General features: G+C 37.1%; 1 protein-coding gene across 1 annotated transcript; it reads right to left on the bottom strand.

Annotated features, from left to right (window-relative positions):
• Positions 1 to 1,053: 1,053 nt before the first annotated feature.
• Positions 1,054 to 15,668, bottom strand: LOC137806283 (lysine-specific demethylase JMJ26). The gene is made up of 13 exons (XM_068606298.2): positions 14,991 to 15,668; positions 14,778 to 14,893; positions 14,508 to 14,607; positions 14,285 to 14,420; positions 13,663 to 13,726; positions 12,840 to 13,581; positions 10,858 to 11,187; positions 9,851 to 10,330; positions 8,487 to 8,559; positions 8,318 to 8,403; positions 7,782 to 7,901; positions 1,666 to 1,724; positions 1,054 to 1,468 (listed from the first exon to the last, which is right to left on the bottom strand). The coding sequence occupies exons 1-13, from the start codon at positions 15,318 to 15,320 to the stop codon at positions 1,444 to 1,446; spliced, it is 2,661 nt and encodes an 886-aa protein (XP_068462399.1). The 5' UTR covers positions 15,321 to 15,668; the 3' UTR covers positions 1,054 to 1,443.
• Positions 15,669 to 21,295: the final 5,627 nt, after the last annotated feature.

The raw sequence follows: 21,295 nt of genomic DNA, 5'->3' as shown, positions 1-21,295 counted from the left end.
TTTGCTTTAGTTGGCATTGTAGAAATATTTGTTTTAGTTTGCATTAAAATTATTTTATATGTATGTGACAGTGAATATATAGTTTTATTTTAATAAGAACACATGTGTAGTATCATCGCTAATGTTCACCGTTAGACAAAAAGAACAATGTATATGAGATTATGAGATTGATTTCTTGGTTAGGTTTATCACTGGCACAAAAAGTATGAATGCCTTAATAGTCATGCTAATATGAACCATTTAAAATTCAATTACCATAAAATCATATAAGTTCAATAGTAAAAAGATATGAAACCACTAAAAGTTCAACAGTAAAAGATATAAAACCACTAACTTGATTAAACATTCAAACAAGTAAAATAATAAAAGATATGAAACCGCTTACTTGATTAATCATTCAAGTTATTATATAAATTCTAATAAAGATGTTGACAAGAAACAAATAACACTAGGTATTGAAGAAGGACGCAATGATGAACATTGAATTTAACCTAAAGAAAACTTTTATTACACTTGCTAAGATATAATAATTAATAAAAAAAATTTAAAACTTCTTAATTTTTTTTTTAAGAATCTTACACAAGAAAGTCAACCCAGTTTTAAAATTCCCTTTAGATTTGTTGAAAATAATAACTTGACTTGTTAACTTAGTTGAAGTCTTAAATTAATTTTTATAAATATTATGTCTTTAATTAAGTTGATACTTAAAAATTGATTTTTTAAATCTTGACCAATTGACTCAATCTAACCCAACTCGTCAACTCGTTCAAGATTGAGTGGAGGTAGAATAGGTTTAATATAAGAAATACAAAAACCCAACTCAATATTTTTAGTAAACTGGTAATAAGTTTATTCAAATTTTACCCAACCAAATCTACAAACAGCCCTACCTAAAACAAAACCCAAAGCATGGTGGTAAAGCAGACGATTTTGAGATGTCCCCTTTGACAATTTTTCTTCCTACTCCCAAAAATATTAAAATTAATGAAGAAATTTATAAAACTAAAAGCTTAAAACCCAGTCAATCAGTATTCCCAACACTTTGGCACAATGTTAGTGCAACAGAGGCAACATTGAATCTCTAATCATTTATGTGCACTGAGAAGAGTTCAAAAAGTACAATTACATCAGCATTTTAGAGGTAACCTTTCTAGAGGTGCTGAATTGGAAGGATGAACTAATGAAAACTTAAATAAAAATAAGTAATGTGTTAATGTGGTGTCCATTTAAGGACCTCAAATCGATTGGTGGGTTGTGGATGCTCTTAACTGACAACTACATGTACACTGTTACAAGTCATGCATAATGTTTCAATAAAACTCTTCCAGGTGTGCTAGGAAAACAAAATATCATCATGCATAGAATTCAACATCATCACACATGATTAAGCTGATGACATAATTTAACACTTCCAATGGCTTCGATTCGTTACAGATAGACTTACTATGGAACCTTCATTAACCCGCACCTGTAAATTGAATAATAATCATCAGTTTCACAAGTAATAATCGAATTAAGAGCTTTAAAGAACATAACCAGCACGACCACAATACATAAGAGATAATAATCTAACAATGCCTTTGCCTCTGACAGCCTTACAACGTACTCAGCAAACGCAAGAATCACAATGCATACCCAAAGGGCCAGATGATTACAATCACTAACCTTGATTTCTCCAACTTTTCAACCACATCTTGAATTGCAAATACTGTCATTTTCTTTACCTGTTTCAAAATCAGAAATCAAGGGGAAAAGTTACACAAAGTCACAGTGCAAACTGTTGATATGACAATATTGTTCAGTGAAATAAAGGTCTATGGCACATTGGATCGTTATAAAAAAGGTTAGTTGCAAAAAGATATACTTAGACATATAGTATTGATTATGAGGAGGCATTTGCTCCAATGACAATGAATATTGTCAAGATCATTCTCTCATTAGCAACACATTTTGGTTGGGAATTGTTATAGTTTGATGAAAAAAATGCCTTTTTGCATGAGCATATAGAGAAAGAAGTCTACATGGAGATTCCTCCTAATTTTGGATCTATTGAAGGAAGTACGTAGGTTGAAGAAAGCCTTGTGCAGGCTTAAGCAATCCCCCGTGCTTGGTTTGAGAGAATTCAAGAGACTTACTCAGGCTATGATGTCCTTGGGGGAACCAACAAAGTCATGGCTGTTATTTACAACAGATGATGAACATGAGAAATTAATCTTGAAAGAAAAGCTTCTTGCTCAATTCAGTCGAGGCGAGCGGGCACAAGCCGATGTCTAACCGAGCAGTCCCGAACCCATATCAAGTCGAGCAGGCCCGAGCCAATTTCGAGCCAAGGGCGCCCAGGCCGACATCAAGTCAAGAAACCCAGGCTGATGTCGAGAAGCCAGGCCTGCGCCAATGTCGAGTTGAACGGGTCAGGCCAATGTTGAGCTTAGCAAGCTCGGGTCGATTGGGCCCGGGCCAATGTCAAGTCTCCTGGGCCTAGGCCGATGTTGAGTCCTCTAGGCCCAAATCGATGTCGAGTTGTTCGTGTTCAGGTCGATGTCAAGTCCTCCAGACTCAAGCCTAAGTTGAGTGAAGCGGGCCCGGGCCGATGTTGAGTCGAACAGGCTCATGCCGATGTCGAATCATCCAGGCCCGGGTCATTGTCGAGTCGTCTGGGCCCAAACCCATGTTGAATTGTCCGGGCTCGGGCTGATGTCTAGTCGATTGTGCCCGGGTCGATGTCGAGCCGGCCCAAGCCAATGACAAGTGTCCCGGGCCGATGTCTAATTGCCTGAACCTGAGCAGATGTCTAGTCTCCCGGGTCGATGTCGAATGGAGCGGGTCTAGGTCTATGTCAAGCCGAGCTGATGTTTAGTCGTTCGGGACCAGACCAATGTTGAGTCCTCCGGGCCCAGACTGATGTCTCGTCGTTCGGGTCTGGGCCGATGTCGAGTGGAGGGGGCACAGGTCAATGTCGAGTCGATTGGGCTCTGGCTAATGTTGAGCCGAGCAGGCCCGGGCCATTGTCGAGTGGAGAGGATCCGAATCTATGTCGGGTGGATTGGGCTCTGGCTAATGTCAAGCCGAGTAGGCCCGAGCCGATGTCAAGTCGTGCGGACCCGGGCCGATATTGAATCATCCAGACCCGGGCAATTGTTGAATCATCTGGGCCTGGGCTAATGTTGAATCGTCTAGGCCTGGGCTGATGTCGAATCGAGACGACCCGAGCCAATGTTGAGTGGAGCAAGCCCGAGCCGATGTCGAGTCGACTAGGCCTGAACCGATGTCGAGCCGTTGGGGCCCGGACAAATGTCGAGTTGTTCATGTTCAGGTCAATGTCGAGTCTATTGGGCCCTTGCCAATGTCTAGTGGAGCGAGCCCGAGTCAATGTCGAGTCGTGGGCCCAGACCATTGTCGAGTTGAGCGGGCCCGGGCTGATGTCAAGTCGTCTAGGCCCAGACGGATGTCGAGCAGTCCGGGCCCGGACCGATGTTTAATCGTTCGTGTTCAGGTCAATGTCGAGTCAATTGGGCTCTGGCTAATGTCGAGCCAAGCGAGCCCGGGACGATGTTAAGTCGTGCAGGTCAGGCCGATGTTTAATCATCCAGGCCCAGGCCATTGTTGAATCGTCCGGGCATGGGCTAATGTCGAGTCGTCCAGGCCCACGCCATTGTCGATTCGTCCAAGCCTGGACCGATGTCTAGTCGTTCGTGTTCAGGTCGATGTCGAGTCATCCAGGCTCAAGTTGATGTTGAGTCTATTGGGCCTTTGCCAATGTCGAGCCGAGCCGATGTCTGGTTGTCCAGGCCCAGACCAATGTCGATCCTCTAAGCCTGAGTCCTTCGGGCCCAGACTGATATCTCGTCGTTCGGGTCTGGGCTGATGTTAAGTCATTTGAGCTCGAGCCGATATCGAGTGGATGGGGTGTTGGTTGATGTCCAGTCGATTGGGCTCTGGCTAATGTCGAGCCGAGCGGACCCGGGTTGTTGTTGAGTGGAGCGAGTCCGAGTCTTTGTCGGGTGGATTGGGCTCTAGATAATGTCAAGCCGAGCAGGCCCGGGCCAATATCAAGTCATGCGGGCCCGAGCCGATATTGAATCATCCAGACCCGGGCAATTGTTGAATCGTCTAGGCCAGGGTCAATGGTGAATCGTCTAGGCTCGGGTCAATGGCGAATCGTCCAGGCCTGGGCTGATGTCAAATTGAGAGGACCCGAGCCAATGTCGAGTGGAGCAGGCCCGAGTCGATGTCGAGTCGTCCAAGCCGAGACCGAATTCGAGTCAATTGGGCCTAAACCGATGTCGAAACGTCGGGGCTCGAATCGATTTCGAGTGGAGCAAGCCCAAGTCGATGTCGAGCCTAGCAAGCCCGAGCCGATATTGAGTCGTCCTAGCCCAAGCCATTGTCGAGCCGAGCAGGCCTGAGTTGATGTCGAGTCATCTAGGCCAGGACCGATGTTGAGCCGTCCGAGCCCGGATCGATGTCGAGTTGTTTGTGTTCAGGTCAATGTCAAGTCGATTGGGCTCTGGCTAATCTCGAGCCGAGCGAGCCCAGGCCGATGTTAAGTCATACAGGCCCAAGCCAGTGTTGAATCGTCTGGGCCTAGACTGATGTTTAGTCGATTGGCCCGGGCCGATGTCCAGCCGAGACGGCCCGAGCCAATGTCGAGTTGCGCGGGCCCGAGTCGATATCAAGGCGAGCGAGCCTGAGCCAATGTCGAGTCGTCCAGGTCTGGACTGATGTTGAGTCGTCTGGGCCCGGACCGATGTCGAGTCGTCGAGACTCAAGCCGATGTTGTCTATTAGGCCCTTGCCAATGTCGAGACGAGCGGGCCTGGGCCGACGTCTAGTCGTCCGGGCCCAAACCAATGTCTAATCCTCCAAGCCCGAACCATTGTCAAGTCCTTTGGGCTCAGACTGATGTCTCGTCCGAGCTCGAGCCGATGTCGAGTGGAGGGGGCGCGAAACGATGTTGAATCATCTTAGCCCGGGCCATTGTTGAATCGTTTGGGCCCGAGCCCATGTTGAATGTCCAAGCTTGGGCTAATGTCTGGTCGATTGGGCACGAGACGACCCGAGCCAATGTCGAGTGGAGTAGGCCAAAGTCGATGTCAAGCCGAGCGAGCCTGAGCCGATGTCGAGTCGTCTAGGCCCGAATCGATGTCTTCCGTCTGGGCTTGGACCGATGTCAAGCCGGCCGGGCTTGGACCGTTGTCGAGTTGTTCATGTTCAGGTCAACGTTGAGTCTTCCAGACTCAAGCCAATGTTGAGTCTATTGGGTCCTTGCCAATGTCGAGTTGTCCGGGCCCAGGCCATTGTTGAGTCGTTCGGTTCTGGACCGATGTCGAGTTGTTCGTGTTCAGGTCAATGTTGAGTCGTCCAGACTCAAGCCAATGTCGAGTCTATTAGGTTGCCAATGTTGAGTCAAGCGGGCTCGGGACGATGTCGAGCCGAGCGAGCCCGAGCCATTGTCAAGTCGTCCCGGCCTAGGCCATTGTCGAGTCGTCTGGGCCCAGACCAATGTCGAGTACTCCGGGCCCGGACCGATGTCGAGTCCTCCGGGCCGATGTCGAGTCCTCCGGGCCCAGACCAATGTCGAGTACTCCGGGCCCGGACCGATGTCGAGTCCTCCGGGCCGATGTCGAGTCGTCCGAGCTTGAGCTGATGTCGAGCCGAACGGTTCCGGGCCGATGTCGAGGTTAGCTGGCCCGTCGAGCTGGCCCGGGCCATTAGCGAATCGTCTGAGCTCAAGCCCATGATGAATCGTCCGGTCCTGGGCTAATGTCGAGTCGATTGTGCCCGGGCCGATGCCGAGCCGAGACGACCCGAGCCAATGTCGAGTGGAGCGGACCCGAGTCGATGTCAAGTCGTGTGGCCCAGGCCATTGTTGAGTCGTTCGAGCCCAGACCAGTGTCAAGTCGTCTGGGCCCAGACAGATGTCGAGTTGTCTGGGCCCGGACCAATGTCGAGTTGTTTGTGTTTAGGTCGATGTCAAGCTAATGTCGAGTCGAGCGTGCCCGAGCCGATGTCAATCCGAGCGAGCTCGAGCTGATATCTAGTCGTCTGGGCCCAGACCAATGTCGAGTCCTCCGGGCCCGGACTGATGTCTCGTCGTTCGGTCTGGGCCAATGTCAAGTCTCTCGGGCTCGAGCCGATATCGAATCATACAAGCCCATGCCATTGTCGAGTCGTTTGGGCTTGGGCCCATGTTGAATCGTCTGGGCCCGGGCTAATGTCGAGCCAAGCGAGCCCGGGACGATGTCGAGCCGAGACGACCCGAGCCAATGTTGAGCAAAATGGATTGAATCTAGATTTAATCCACTTTAAATGGATTTAAAAAAGATCCATTTAAATTTGATCTAGTTATAATTGATATGGATTTTAAGTCCAATCCATTTATTTGAATTTGGATTGAATCTAGATTGGATTTTGAAAAATCCAATCCATAAACACCCCTACGTGGGAGAGTAAGAAGTAGAAATAGGAATGTTTGACGTATAGTTAAATCTTTGTGATTGAAGTTCGCTTCTCCAAAGCTAGAATCGAAACTACCTACTAACCACCTTGTAACTAACCGAAGCCCAGGGCACATCATAACGAAAACTCGTTTCCTCTTCAAGCTAAAGTAAAGCTAGAGCCCCTACTCTATTTAACAAACCAAGGAAAGGAAAGAGGAGACTATGAAGGCAAGCATTGGGGACTGTGAAGCTAAGAAGCCCAGACACGGACACGAAGATACGGCTAAACTGAAAATTATAGGACACGGGACACGGCTATATATAAATTAAAATGTAGTAATATATTTTGTTATATGAAAAAAAATCAAGAAAAACATAATGTTTAACTTTTACTTTTTGGAGATTTTAATATTTTGTTTGAGATTTTATCATATTTTATCTGAGATTTAGTGTGGAAAATAAGAGTTCTTTAAAACACTAAACCGCGTTTTTTTTTCGAGCTTTTCTGGCGTGTTCAAGGAGGGAAACCTGTCCCCTCTGGCGTATCCAGAAAGAGGGTCGTTTCCGGCTCAATAAAAAGTGTCTGACACTGTGTCGGGCACGCTTCCGCCGCGTGTTCGTGTCCGCAATGTATCGGACACACCGACGGCACATTTTTGGCCGTATCCGAGCTTCATAGCTATGAAGGCGAACACCAACAAGTGTTGCAATGACAACAATGGTTGTGACTCGTAGGTCTTTTTCGTCCACGTCAGCTTGTGATTTCCTCCATAATCATAGGATTGTGAGTTTCTGAGTTTACTTGCGATTTTAGCATTGGTAAGAAACAAAATGTAGTTGCAAGGTCCAATGAGGAAGCTTAATTCCAAGTTACGGCACAAGGGGTTTGTGAATTTGTATGATCCTTACAACTCTTGAGCATCCAACAAGTAAAGCCAAATTGTTAAACTCAACAAATGAATTCTAAATAAATTACGTAAATAAATTTATTTTAGACTACATTTCAATAGAAAAGCATCAACAAACACTATCAAACCCTTCAACAGATTTCCTCCTTCAAAACATTCAAAACAAACAACAAATTCCTTATACTTCCTTCAAGTCTATCAAACCCATATATATACAACACTATATTTAACAAATTATATGTGTGTAGAGCTAATTTCCAAACCCATTAAAGACTAACAACAAAACAAGAGATGCTTTATCACAAATGGAGAAGCAAATAAATACCAAAATCAAATCAAGAAAATTAGTTTGCCATACCTTCAATTTGTCCTCTATGGACTGGAGAAGCAAATAAATATGCCAAAATCAAATCAAGAAAATTAGTTTGGCATACCTCCAATTTGTCCTCTGTGGACTTGTGATTTATTGGAAGTGTGCGAAATTCCTCTGTCAACCGAAAGCACTCCCCAACATTTTCAGGGGACACAAAATCCAACGCAACCTTGATACATGACTGCGAAGGGAAAACATATACTGTGGGTGCTAACATGGAGTGCATTTTGAAGATTAAATAAAATCAACCAAGCCATAATAGGTTAGGTAGCAAAACGGGACTTGAGTGGTATATAAGATATAAGAGATTCAAACCTCCATGTTGTCATTATATCATAAAATAAAAATACGAGTTACAATGAAAATCAAAAAGTAATCAAATTGAATGTATCATCGAACAACCTAGGGATGTAAAACCAGCAGTTTTCACTTCCTGAAAAGTCTTTCTTTGTTGATGATATACCTAGGCTTAATTTTAGGTACTAAACAAAGATACTACCATTGTATGTTAGAATCATACCTAAAATAATAACATACTTAGCATTTATACACTTCTAGGACAACAAGGATACATCAAGCCTACAATAAACAATTTACCTTCAGATTTCTGACTTGGTGAGGACAACCAGCAGGAATAAAAACAGCATCTCCTAACTTTTGAATAAAAGTCCACGGCTCAATTCCTAAAAGAAAATACAAAACTATCAATACAGAACCAGCTGAACAACTCTCCCGGTCAAAATATGAAAAATTATGTGTTACTAACCATACTCCTCCTTAAGCTTCCTCTTATGCTCCATGGTAAGATAAAAAGTCTGGTCATGAATGGGGTGAATAACCTACATTTCCAAAGATATGTCATTCAAGAAAAAATAAAGCCTAATGAGTGAGGGACTCACGGACTCATGGGTTGTCTATATACAAAAGTTATGGTCTGCCAAAGTCAAGTAAATAAAACATGATTGTTTGAAAAAGTAATGAGCATTTTGGATTGGTAGTTACATACAATGTTATTCCCTGTCTGGTAGGAACTAAGAATTGAAATGAGAAAGAAAAGGAAGATTTAATTGAATTGGGGGGAAAAGAACAATGAATATGATGGAAACTCTCTTCCAAGGGTTTTCCCTTCACAAAGAGTAAATGCTCAATTAACAATAATGGCAAATCTTCCTCTGTCTTATAATTCTTCCCTATCTAATTAATCTCTCTAACTATCTGAATCTCCTTCTCCTTATATCCTAACAATGCTCACCCTAATAAAAATCAAGCTTGTCCTCAAGGTTGACTTTGAAAACGGGAAGTTCACACTTAAATGATGCACTTGCACACGTTTTTCTCAAAATGTTGGAAGAGAATTGCAATCACTGTAGATTGGCTGGGATTGAACAACTAATTGTTGCATGTTTGGTTGAGTTTGTTGGCTCTAGTGGAGGTTGGAATGAAATTAGATTCTGAATAATTTGGATGTCCATGGGGAATGCTACAATCTCTTTCTGCCTCTTCTCTGTTAACATGTCATCAGCTACACAAGGTTCCAATTCAGTGGTTCATAACCTTCGATAAACTTCATGGGTAAACTTGGGGTTGTTGGGTTCAAATTTGATACTTGGTTTCTTGTATGCTTTGTTTTCCATACACAAACCTAGGTCCAAAGGTCTGAATGATGATTTATGCTTCTTCCTATCAGAAGTATTTGTACATGGGCTCATCCCTAGGTAATGTTATGTTTTATATGTGTTGCGTAATTAGGAGATAATTATTCCATAATTAGTGCAGATTCTGTTTTCTATTTATTAGGATAGATTTGATATCTTTTGGTGATTTAACTTGATTTGTATAGCATTAATTACCTATTATTTATTTCCTTAATTAGGTCGTAAATGGTCTATAAATTTATACTATCAATTAGCAGTGTCATTCATCCTTCACCCAATCCTTTTTTTTATGGGTATATTTAATAAAAAAATTATCAGAAGAAAATATGAGAATGGAAGAATGTTAATATTAAAAAGGTGTAAAGCTTCAAATATAACAAATATAACCCAGTAGTGGAAGTATTGGGTAGGAAATAAGTTTATAAATGACTCAAGTTGACATAACAGAAAGCTGGAAAACATTTTACTAATTTACCTGCTTTAAAGGACAGCAATGGACATGCCTGAACTCTCGGAAATGCTTCTTCAGATATTCTTGCAATTTAGATACATCCTGCCTCCGAAAAATATCCCAGAGAGCACCTTCTGAAGCATCACCACCAAACAACAAACCATTTTCCAGTTTTATTTCCTCTTTGACTTCTTCTAATTCACATAAAAGACCATCCTCCTTAGCAGTGGCAATCTCATTATAACCAGATTGATGGAAGTGGTCAACTTCTTTCAAATCACATAATCCACCTTCATGTTCCATGACTTGAACACTGTTCTGGTTGTCCAAAGCATTTATGATAGAGGATGAATTAGTAAGCATGTCAGTGTTAGTTTCTCCACCATGATCATCACCAAATAACTCCCTTCTGTCCTGCTCAAAATGCTTTTGTTTCAACTTCTCAATGGCAGTAAGTTGCTTAGAATTCAATTTCACTTCAGCAATATGAGTCAACACATTTACCTAAAACAGCCAAATTATTAAAAATGATAAGTCAATTCCTTCATTGATAAGCATACACATTTAGAACAATAAATACAAAACACTAACAAATATTTTATCAAGAAAAGCTATGCAACTGACAGAAGTATATATACCCAAATTACAGCTTTTCAATCCCTTAAAAAGAGTAACGTGAATGTATGATGATTCCACCAATCATAAAAAGAGTACTGTTTCTAATTATCAAATCAATCATTAAACCAACCAGAGAAATAACTCATCAAATATAGAATCAAATGAGATTTTAAGCAATGAAGACAATGCACAGAACAAAGAAACTGACATGGAATTGAAGCCACAATCAACTTAAAAAAAAAAAACAGATCAGAGAAATGCAATGGCTAATCAAATACAACAATTTATACGTCCTACAAGCTATGCACCTCCCAAAAATAAAACTGTTTAAAATAATAACTTGAAAAGTTCAAATATCAAAATATAATTTTGAAGATGACAGGACAGCAAAAAAATAAGCAAATAGAGCATACTGCATCAGACATATCACAATGGATCTTAGTCACAGAATCACCACGCCCAAGCTCCGGAGGAAATCCATAAGCAATATAAGACTTTGGCCCCATGTCTGGCTTTAGACAATCATCAGGCAACTTCACAGAAAGGTTAAGAGCACCTATGAGAGGATCAGTATACTCCTTGAAGGGTAAGGATGATATGAACTCAACAAAATGACGAGGCAACTGTTCCTCAAAAAGATTAGAAGGAGGCCAATCTTTTAATTTCAATATCTGAGGCCAACCAAGCCAATCCATTCGACCTTCTGTATACCCAGTAAAGAATTGGTGGATATTGATTCCCCCCTGCATTTAACAAAAAACTCAGATGAAAAATGTAAAAATAAGCAGCAACAGAATAAACAAGTGAATTAAAAGCAGTAAAGAATATTTTCAACAGAAACATATATATATATATATATATATATATATATATATATATATATATATATATATGATTTACTCTAGTATGATTACAAAACAAAACAAAAAAGTTGAAAATAATACTTTCTATTAAGAAGTTGACTTTAAGTCTAACTCAACCTTATAAAACTGACTTATAAGGTGGGATTTGCACCCACTTATATACTATTAAATGTCTTTATCTCTAGTCGATGTGGGATCTCCAACACACACCCCTCACGCCGAGACTGTCAACTCGTGCGTGAGATTATATATTATGGGTGATCCGATAGCGAGTGGTCTGATAAGCCTAACAAAGTCTCGCTAGGATAGGCTCAAAATGGCTCTGATACCATGTTAAAATAAAATAAAAGGGATTTATCCTATTCTTCCTTTTTATTTTATTTTAATACTTTCAACAATAGCAACAAAAACTAAAAGACGCATTTTACCCAACATCAACTATGTTAGAGATATTTCTCTTTGTATCTTTCTTTTATGTTCATCTTCTAGTTTGATGTTCTGTTCTTTAAGTTGCAACAAACTGGTCAAGTCAATTACAACTAACTCTTCTCAAGGCTATTCTCTAATCCTTATATATGGATCTACTGTGTCAAAGAATGATCAAGCTTAGACAATGTAATTCTCCATTCATTCTGGAGACATCATTCCTCAATTTGTTAACTCTAATGATCAGTTGGCAAATATCTTCACTAAATCATTGCGAGGTTCTAGAATTGACTATATATGCAACAAGATTGGTTCATATGATTTATATGCATCAACTTGAGGGAGAGTGTTAAATGTAACTAATATATGGGCCTTGGGCCATCTCTTTGTAATGTGAGCCTAAACCTTGGTACAATTAGATACCAATTTAGAAACTATTTATCAATAATAGAAATTAATTTAGAAACCAATAATTTTTTCAGTCTCTAATTTAGTCACTATAGTAACTAATTATTTTTTATCTCTAAAATTGGTTTCTATTTAATGATTTTCTTGTAGTGATTCTACCCTAATAACTGAGACACTGCCCATTTCTTGACAATGTTGGGAGAGACAGCATAAAAATACACAAAATGATTTCTACTTACCACTGTACCACCCCTATTGTGTTCTGTTCTGTTGGCCAACATTCCACCTTCGACATCTTTATGACCCAGACAGCAGAACATGTACAAACAGTTTCTTGTAGTGGAACCATATACCAAAATATTATAATTTTTCCGTACTTCCCAAATTATTTCTAGGACACTCAGCAGTGATAGCTATGGAATTCAATAATTAACAATATTAAGTGTGTACTCAAACAATACTCAATCCAGAAAAGATGGAGTTACTGAATTCAGGAAACATGTAGGATATTCAACAACACAAAAATTGGGACAATTAAATTATTCTACAAATGCCATTTTCAACTGTAGTGGTTCCAGTATAAATAAGTATCATCAATAAATTAAATAATTAAGCATAAGCTTCGAGAGGATGAAGGTGAACAACAAAATAAAGCTCTCCAAGGTCTTGAAAGTTAAAGATTGAGAAATTAAACAGACCTCACACCAATCTAAGCAATCAAGTGTTTCCACGTCCAAATGTTGACCACGTTTGGAAGCACTAGTTTTATGACGTAATGCACGCCACATGACAAGTGGTTCCCAGCTTAAACCAGAAGTGCATTCAAGCACATTGCTGACAATGACAGGCTCCCCCTTTTCCCAATGCCACTGAAAATGCTTTAAATCCTTGTCCTGTAGATCTACAGCCTTAGGACAATATAAATAGTTGTCAGCCAAATTATCACGAGAAGCAGCCTTCCTCATATTACTATTCCTAACATCTGTGTTTCTATCGAGCCCCAAACATGAACAGAAGCTGTCAGAGGGCTTAAATACATTTTGAATCTTGTATGCTTGCAGAAGTTCTTTCCCTTTGCAAACTAACTCAGAGATAAAATGTTGACCCAATATACTTCTCAGTTCCAGAAAACCATGGTTGCATTTGTCGTTGACTTTTGGACAAGGAATGCTACCATTACTATGTGAATGCCACCCGGATCTTGACCATTCGTGAACCTCGGGCTTAGCACCAGCATTTGATTCAATTTGTTCTACCTTTTCAATTGCTTTTTCAGCATGCAAGTAACCACGACCTTGCCAAACAAACTCTAACTCAATTGGTTCTGCACCACCTACAAGCTGCCCACTACGAAGCTCACGGCAACAGATGAGACAAAGGTCAAAAGAGCATTTTGTGCAGCTTCTGTGGTAATCGAATATTGATGTTTTGCAGTTGTCACTACATGAGAGTGTTAAGTTAACAACTAAGGAATATGGGATAACTGATGAATAAAAGATCAGAAATCAGAAAATTCCCAACCAGTACACACGCTCTTGTAAAGAGAAATCTGCCTTAACTATATTTAGCTCGGAGACTGAGAGCCCTGTATTACACATCCCAAAAGCAAATTATACAATGCAAAAATATGGAAATTGTAATGAACTGACTGGGGTATGAGATGAGATATAAACTCAAGCTATGCTGCTAAAGTGCATATAAGAAAAACAGTTCAAAATATGTAACGGATCCAAAAGTGAGAGAGAGAGAGAGAGAGAGAGAGAGAGAGAGAGAGAGAATTAATTCTAAAATATAGAACCAAAACCAGGAAATACTCGCTAGAACAACAAACTAGAGGGGAAACTAGGAAAATAGGTTGCAACATGTAACAGTCAGGCAGTTCAAAAGCTAAAAGTTTATCCATGATTGTAAAACAGATAATTATTTCTTTTTGCAGTCAAACTTCAGTGCATAGAGATCTGTGGCTTCAGGCATCACTTCAAAACAATGACTTAGTTCTGTAGCATAATGTGTATTATAATTTAGAACAAACATACACTAATCAAACCTAGCTTTGCTTCAGCATCAATTTAATTTCTTTGAAGAGTAACATGATTCACACAAGAATAAGCTCAACCAAGTCTCCTACAGGAAAACATAATACCTTGTATCTTAGCTTCTGTCTCATTCTCAATCATATGTTCTTCATCCAGCTGCCTTATAAACGGAAGAAGTACTTGCAGCAAATACAAAGAGACTTCAACCTTCTCGCCCTTTTTCATCGTTGCCTTTTTCATTTGCTATAGGAAACCAAACAGTAGCATTTCAATGCAGAATACAGAAAATCACAGGAAAAAGCCAATGTATAGAAGGGGGGAAAACCTAACATTAATAAGTCCAACAGAGCTCAGGCATGCTTTGCAATTGCAATTACCACGGCACACAGGACATGCCTCAGCAATATCCTCCTCTTTCAAATGAGGGTACCTTAACAAGATCAAAAAAGAAAACATCGGTCAAGTAATCATCATTCATGACCAAACCTCGCAATAACTGTCTCTATCATTCAAGACTTTTCTCCCAACAACAAGAAACAGTCATGCAGTATTGTAAACATGACAAGGAAAGGAGGAAAGCAAAGAAAGGCAAAGTTATACCAAGATCGTAAACAGAATAGGCAAAATCTTTTCTTGTTACAGGTGGAGCACCTCACAACACGACCTTTATCGTTTCTCTTACATTGGTGGCATGTTAAGGGCTCCTCTTCACCATACTGTTGATTGAGAAACAGAAACAAAACATCAAACACAATGCTGTGTGCAAAGACAAACTCAAACATGCATCCACATTTGAATGATAAATCATGTCACCTTAGCTCTTCTCTTGGTGACTTCTTTTGACATCATCTCTTGTTTACGACCCCTAATACCATACGGTTTATCAGCGCCAGACATTCCAAGCTCACCATTTCCATCATCGTTCTTTCTTTTCCTAATCGGTCTCTTCTCCGAAACCGCACCCACTTCAGCAGCAGTAGCATCTAACATTTTCTTCTTTTCCATCTCCTCTTTTTCCTTTTTACTTTTTCTGCCGCGCTTCTTTTTCACTTCTTGAACACGGCCAGAATCCAAACACTGTGTTTCTTCGTGACTGGGATTTGGATTTGCATCCACGCGAGGCTCTGCATTCCCTTCCTCCATTGGAAAGAACCAAACAAGTTTCAAACTGTGAACCCTAACTTTGTCTACCAGGGTTCAGTCTGTTGTCATCTCAACAACTTTGTTGCGCGACATGTGGGCCCAACCGTTCATCCACACGTGCCATATTTTTCTCCTCGATTTCTCTGTCACTTTTTTCTTTATGAAATCACGAAGGAAAAATCTCTGACGCAAACTCTATCACTATGACGAGAGAAAAAGGTAAAAGAAAAATTATTCGCGCGTGGATTGTTCACGAATTCAGAGGATAAAATAAAAGACTTGGTGTTTTTTTTTTCGTTATAGATGGATGAGTAAACAGGTAAATCTGTTGTGACCTTAAATTATATCAAACAAATCGATGAAAAGGGGTTTAATGATGCTTAAAAAAACCTTAAAAAAAATTTGCAACACACAGATAAATAGATTATTAAAAACATTTTATTAACTTTAATATCTTTGAATGAGTTATTGTTAGTGAGTTATGTTTGAACTAACAAGACACTTTTAATAAATAAATTATAATTCATATGTATCTTATGAAATCCAAAGGACATGATAAAAAAAATAAAAAAATTACAAGTGAGACTTATGAGAAGAAAGTTTACACAACTTTTGAAGAGGCATAATAAATTGGTAACTTTTTAGAAGTTTATAGATTCCAATAGTTTTTAGAAAGATAGACAATGTGTAAAGATAAATAAAGTTATTTAACTAACTCATTAATAAGGTAGTTAAGAAATTTTAGGCACTTAATCATCTCATTATGTAAAATTTATAATTTTGTACACATGTTACTTTTAAGAAAGATTTTTATATGTCACTTTCATAAGATTGTTTTTGCTTACTTTTATCTATTTATTGTATAAGATGGTTTAACCTCTTCGTCTATAAATAAGAAGTTTATTTTCTCGTTTTTCTTCATATTTAAATTTGAATGAAATTAGTTTTGAGTGTTTTGAGAATACCAATTTTTTTTTCAATAGGTTCTTATTTGAAAGCTTCTTCAAATGGAAAATCATCATTGTAGTTATCTTTGAATTTTCATTTAAAGTAACATGTTCTACTCATTTATTTCCTTAATCCATTTTTATTTTTCAATCTTGCCTTATTTTGTGTTTGGTCAATAATTTCTCCTTCATGGTTAAAGTTTACATGTTTTTCAAAGTCTTTTAAAGTTGATAGATCTTATAAATGTCCAAAAGAGTTATGGCTTCAACTCAAACTTATAGCCTTCCAATAAGTACCATTTTCAAATGGTTTTTCTTTTATCTTTCAAACTCATTTTTATGAGTGATGTGATTACATGTTTTTCTCTGTATATTCTTTAAGCATAATTGCTACTAGGTGTTCTCATACATGATTTTTAGTTTACTTTACATATTATTCCCATTGATCAAGCTTTTATATCTTTTTCATTGATTTTGGCTTGATGTTCTTTGTATAATAGGTATGAATTATTTGCTTGGTTAACCTAGTTTCGAGTCTACCTTTTGATGTTTTGAGTTTGTCTTTTGTTCCTCACTTTTGTTTTTTCAAAAAGGTTAAGATCTCTTTAGAAAGTTTCTTAAACTAAGCATATTATTATATTAATTTAAGAAGTGGGATTTGAGTTCAAGAATTAGAAAAAGAAACACAAAGGGACAATTTAAAGTTGTTGAGACCATTCAAAATCCAAATAACATAGAAAAAGTTTTAAAAAAAAACTAGTTAACAATGTTGAAGAAAAAAGTCTCAAGTTCCTTAACCTTAAAATCTCGAGCACAATTTTTTAAATTTTTTCTCCTTGGAATTGTCAAATTGAATCATTCAATTCGTGTAAGTTTTGTCTTTGATAACTTGATTGTTTTAGTTAATTTTCTTGAATGTATTTTAGCATGAATCTTGTGGTAAACCAACTTGCTTTCTTTTCTATCCAATTTGAGTGCCTTTTTAAAGCTTTTAATTGTTTTATTTTGAGTCTTTTAGTCATATTATGCCTCTTTTGGTTTAGTTTTATTTTTTTACCTTTTCTAGTTTGTCTTTAGAGTTCCTATCAAATTTTCTCTTGTAGTTTGTCTTTTAAATTTCTTTTTTAATTGCTTGGTAATTTGCTCCTATTTCATTTGAAGATATGCTTTTATGACTTGGTATCTTTGGAAAAATTTATCATATTCTTTTATACCTTTGAGTAATTTGAATGAACCACAAACCTTTGTATCTTTTTATTTTGAGTAAAACTCTAAACATTTGAGTGGAAAAACTTAGGAGAGTAATAAGGATTTTTACTTTAACTCAAATATAGTTGTACTTTTGTTTGTGTATTTTCTTTATTTAGTAGATATCTTCTAGTTCACCCATGAATCCAAAATAAGATGAGATGATTATCCAAATGAAGGGTATTCAACTTAAAGCTAGAAAGATATAAAAATATGAATCAAGAATTTCTAAAAGAAAAGAAAGAAGAGAAAGACTTGACTAATATGGGAGTTTTAGGAGTCTCTATCCACCAATCTTCCATTCCATTCACCGTTGAGCTTATTGTTCACTCGTTTAAGCTTATTTTTCCTTTGCTCAAGTAGATTATGTCTAAATCAGTTCCTTTAGTTTATGAGATCAACCCAATGGATTTGTTAGTAAGTGATGAATTCTAAGATTTGAAGGAATATGAAGACATCTTTGAATTGTAAAAGATAACTCACATGTTTCATGAAGAAGAGGTCCAATGACAATGCTTTTTGGAACAATATCAACATCATCTAAAAGGTAGGTGTTTTGCCTTTGGCTTTGTACAATATTGTATATCTCCATCAATGTCTTATTTGATAGTTGTAAATCACCCTTAATCACATCTATCTTTAATGTTTTATAAAGGTAAATAGGTGGGCAAAGCAAACGATTATGAGTGATCCTTTCTAGGAAAGGATCCACTAATTTTCCCAACCAAAGAGCAGCCCCAATATCTTACGTAAAAAGACCCTAAGTATTAAACATGGTATCTTTTGTGTCCACTCATTAGGTCAAAACCAAGAAGAGTTCAATCCAGTGATCTTGCACCTAAGGAGAAGCCTCGTCTATATGTTGTTAGTGAATCCTTATCTTTCTTTGCTCTCGCAATAAAGATTTAGCACAATGCCTCCACTATAAGAGTAAGAAATATCCAATGCCTATACTTTTATGTTGTTGCATCTGACAATACTTTCTTTGTGGTGTTACCTACGTGTGTCTTTGCGTTTTTGTCTTAAGTCGCACATGTCTTTACATGCTTTACGGACTAAGAAACTTCGTCTCAAGGTTGCTTTGGACTTCGTTAATGCATTTATCCACTTCCCTATCATTTATAATGCTCATACTAGAAGGGAAGACAAGAAGTAGTATGACATGACTACATGGCTTCTCGCTTTGAGATTTAAGCATCTTTGGCCAACATTTTCAATTGCTCTCATAGTTAATCTTTATAATGAAAAAGAAGTCAACTAAGATAATATTTTGATGGTCCTTAAGGGGGAGAATATGGTTAAAGTTTAAAGAGGAAAACAATTAAAGCTTTTAAAGTAAAATGGGAGAAAAAGTTTAATAAAAGATGTTAAGCTAAGGGGGAGCAATGGCAAGAAGTAGATGATAAAGACGAAGATGAAAAATAAGAAGTTTTTTTTTTTTTTTACTTTTTTTGGAACCATATTGTAATAGACTGAAATATAAATTCTACATTCATTCTTTAAATCATTTATTCCTTTTTTTCTCCATGTAGATGTATAAACTCAAACACGATTATATCTCCTTAATATAATCAAATATAATGGAAATTCTTATTCAGTGACCAATTTTGAAACCATGCCAAACTTATGATACATTGTTTATATATTTAAGTGTGATTGTTTTTTTTTTAAATATTTGAGAAAACTTAATCTCTTAACCTTCTTATAAAAAATTTCATGTTTTAACTATATTTTTTAAGTGCCATAAAAAGGGGGAGATTATTAGGATAAAGTCTAATAGACCCTTATTAACTTTGGTAAAGTCTTGTTAAGCAACAAAGTGCAAACATAATTATGCTTTGTCTGCAGATGATAGTTTCTAAACAGAGCATGTAAGACACAAATTACTCAATATGACAAACGGTATTACACATGTGTTCTCTATGTTCATGCATGAAAAGAAGAGATAAACCTTTAATGTTGCTTAAAGAAGAGATAAACATTTAATTTTGCATGGATTACATTCAATGCATCTCTATGTTCATGCATGAAAAGACAAAGGGTTGAAGATGGAGATTTGAAGTGAATTTTCTTAATGGGCAGAAAATGAATTGCAATGACACTTTTTTAACTCCATATATAAAGAAAATTTCCAAGTTGAAGAAAGATAACCCAGTTATCAAGATTTGTCAAAACATGGGTAAATTTGTTGCTCAAAGTTTCTAGTGCCTTATGCTTCACAAGAACATCATCTAGCAAACTAGTAGAGTGTTAAAACCCTGAATTCATTGAAAGAAAGTGTTTATTTACCTAGTAAGAAAAATCTTGTGATATTTTAGATCACTCCCATTCTTTACAAAACCCCTAGCCATGAGTGATTGTTTTCTAATCAATACTCAAGTCTAGCCATGGGTGGCCACATTCCAAAGAATACTTTGGATTGTCTAGCCAGTGGTGGTTATTGTTCCAAATTATACTTAGGTTTTAGCTAGAAGTGGTTGCATTCTAGATAATACTTGAGACTTTAGCAAGAAGTGGTCGAGGTCCGAACAATATTCGTTTGTATCATTGTAGGGTTAGTCTACTTAATGAAACTTGATCTAATTGATCAAAAACTAGATATAGTCTTATTTTACATATTAATCAATACAAAATTTTACGGCATCAATTTTACTTTCATTAAGCTTGTTTAAATTATGTTATATAAACTACTTTAAAAAAAAAATCTCTTTTAAAAACACTAAGTTTTTTTATAAATTTTTTGACAAATCATTTGTCATACTAAAACATGTGTTTGTCATCACTCTATTAGACAAAACTTTATAAAAATTGTGAAAAGTACAAACCAACCCTCCTTTTTTATATTTTTATCTGTTTTTCACAATCATTTTCAGGTTTACAATGGTTCCCTTTCCAATGATATAATATATTGACATAAACTACACTTTCATATGAACAAATAAAATATGAGCAAAGACCTTTAAAGTTATAAAGGAATATAATGTGAGAATAAATGATTATTTTTTTATGGTTATTTGAAAGGAAATAAGGCTTTAAATAAAATAAAGGCATATTAGGAAGAAAAACTTGTAAAAAAAAAGAAGGGATCCCTTTATATGCAGTTATATATCTATAAATCTATAACAATATTTAAAGGGGATTTTCCAATTTACCGAAGGCCTTTAATATTCTTATTTTACCCTTCATTATATTTTAAAATTAAGAAAAAATGAAAATAAATTATCCAAATGATACAAGTAACTATATATACATTTAACATAATAACACACTTCAAGTCATTCATTAATGTAATCAAAATAATGTTTCTCTAATGCTATTTAAATATCTATATTAATATAATAGATACATATTTTATATTTCTTTTTTATCCAAAATTATAATTTAAAATCAACATTTTAAACCTTAAAACTATTTATATATACAACAATAAATAAAAAAAAGTAAAAATAAACTCAATTCACTCAAAATAATTGAACACACCAATACTCCATAGTACAATTACTTTTCCCCCTTTATTTTTTGATACAAATATAATCTTAATATGTATTGTTTCTTCAATGTTGTTTTAATTCAAATTATAAAATACATATCAAATATAAAAAAATATTAATGCATACAGTCTTATTTAAATAAATATATAAATATATAAATTAAAATTAATCAAATATTAAAATAAAATAATATAATAAAAAATATAAAAATGCAATTACCTTGCGCTTTCTTGCGTATATATTAAAAAAAAAACCATCATTTTCATTTAGGAGGCTTTCCCCTTTTGTC

This window comes from Phaseolus vulgaris, chromosome 3 (assembly GCF_051622355.1).
Source record: "Phaseolus vulgaris cultivar YP4 chromosome 3, ASM5162235v1, whole genome shotgun sequence".
NCBI lineage: Eukaryota > Viridiplantae > Streptophyta > Magnoliopsida > Fabales > Fabaceae > Phaseolus > Phaseolus vulgaris.
Note: the sequence above shows the minus strand (reverse complement) of the source record. Positions and strands in the feature narration are given on the sequence as shown.

Coding starts and splice junctions, on each gene's coding strand:
- LOC137806283 (XM_068606298.2), bottom strand. CDS start 15,320: ATGGAGGAAGGGAATGCAGAGCCTCGCGTGGATGCAAATCCAAATCCC. Junction 14,894..14,990: donor TCACCAAGAGAAGAGCTAAG/GTGACATGATTT, acceptor CTCAATCAACAG/TATGGTGAAGAGGAGCCCTT. Junction 1,725..7,781: donor CCACAGAGGACAAATTGGAG/GTATGCCAAACT, acceptor ATTTTGAAACAG/GTAAAGAAAATGACAGTATT.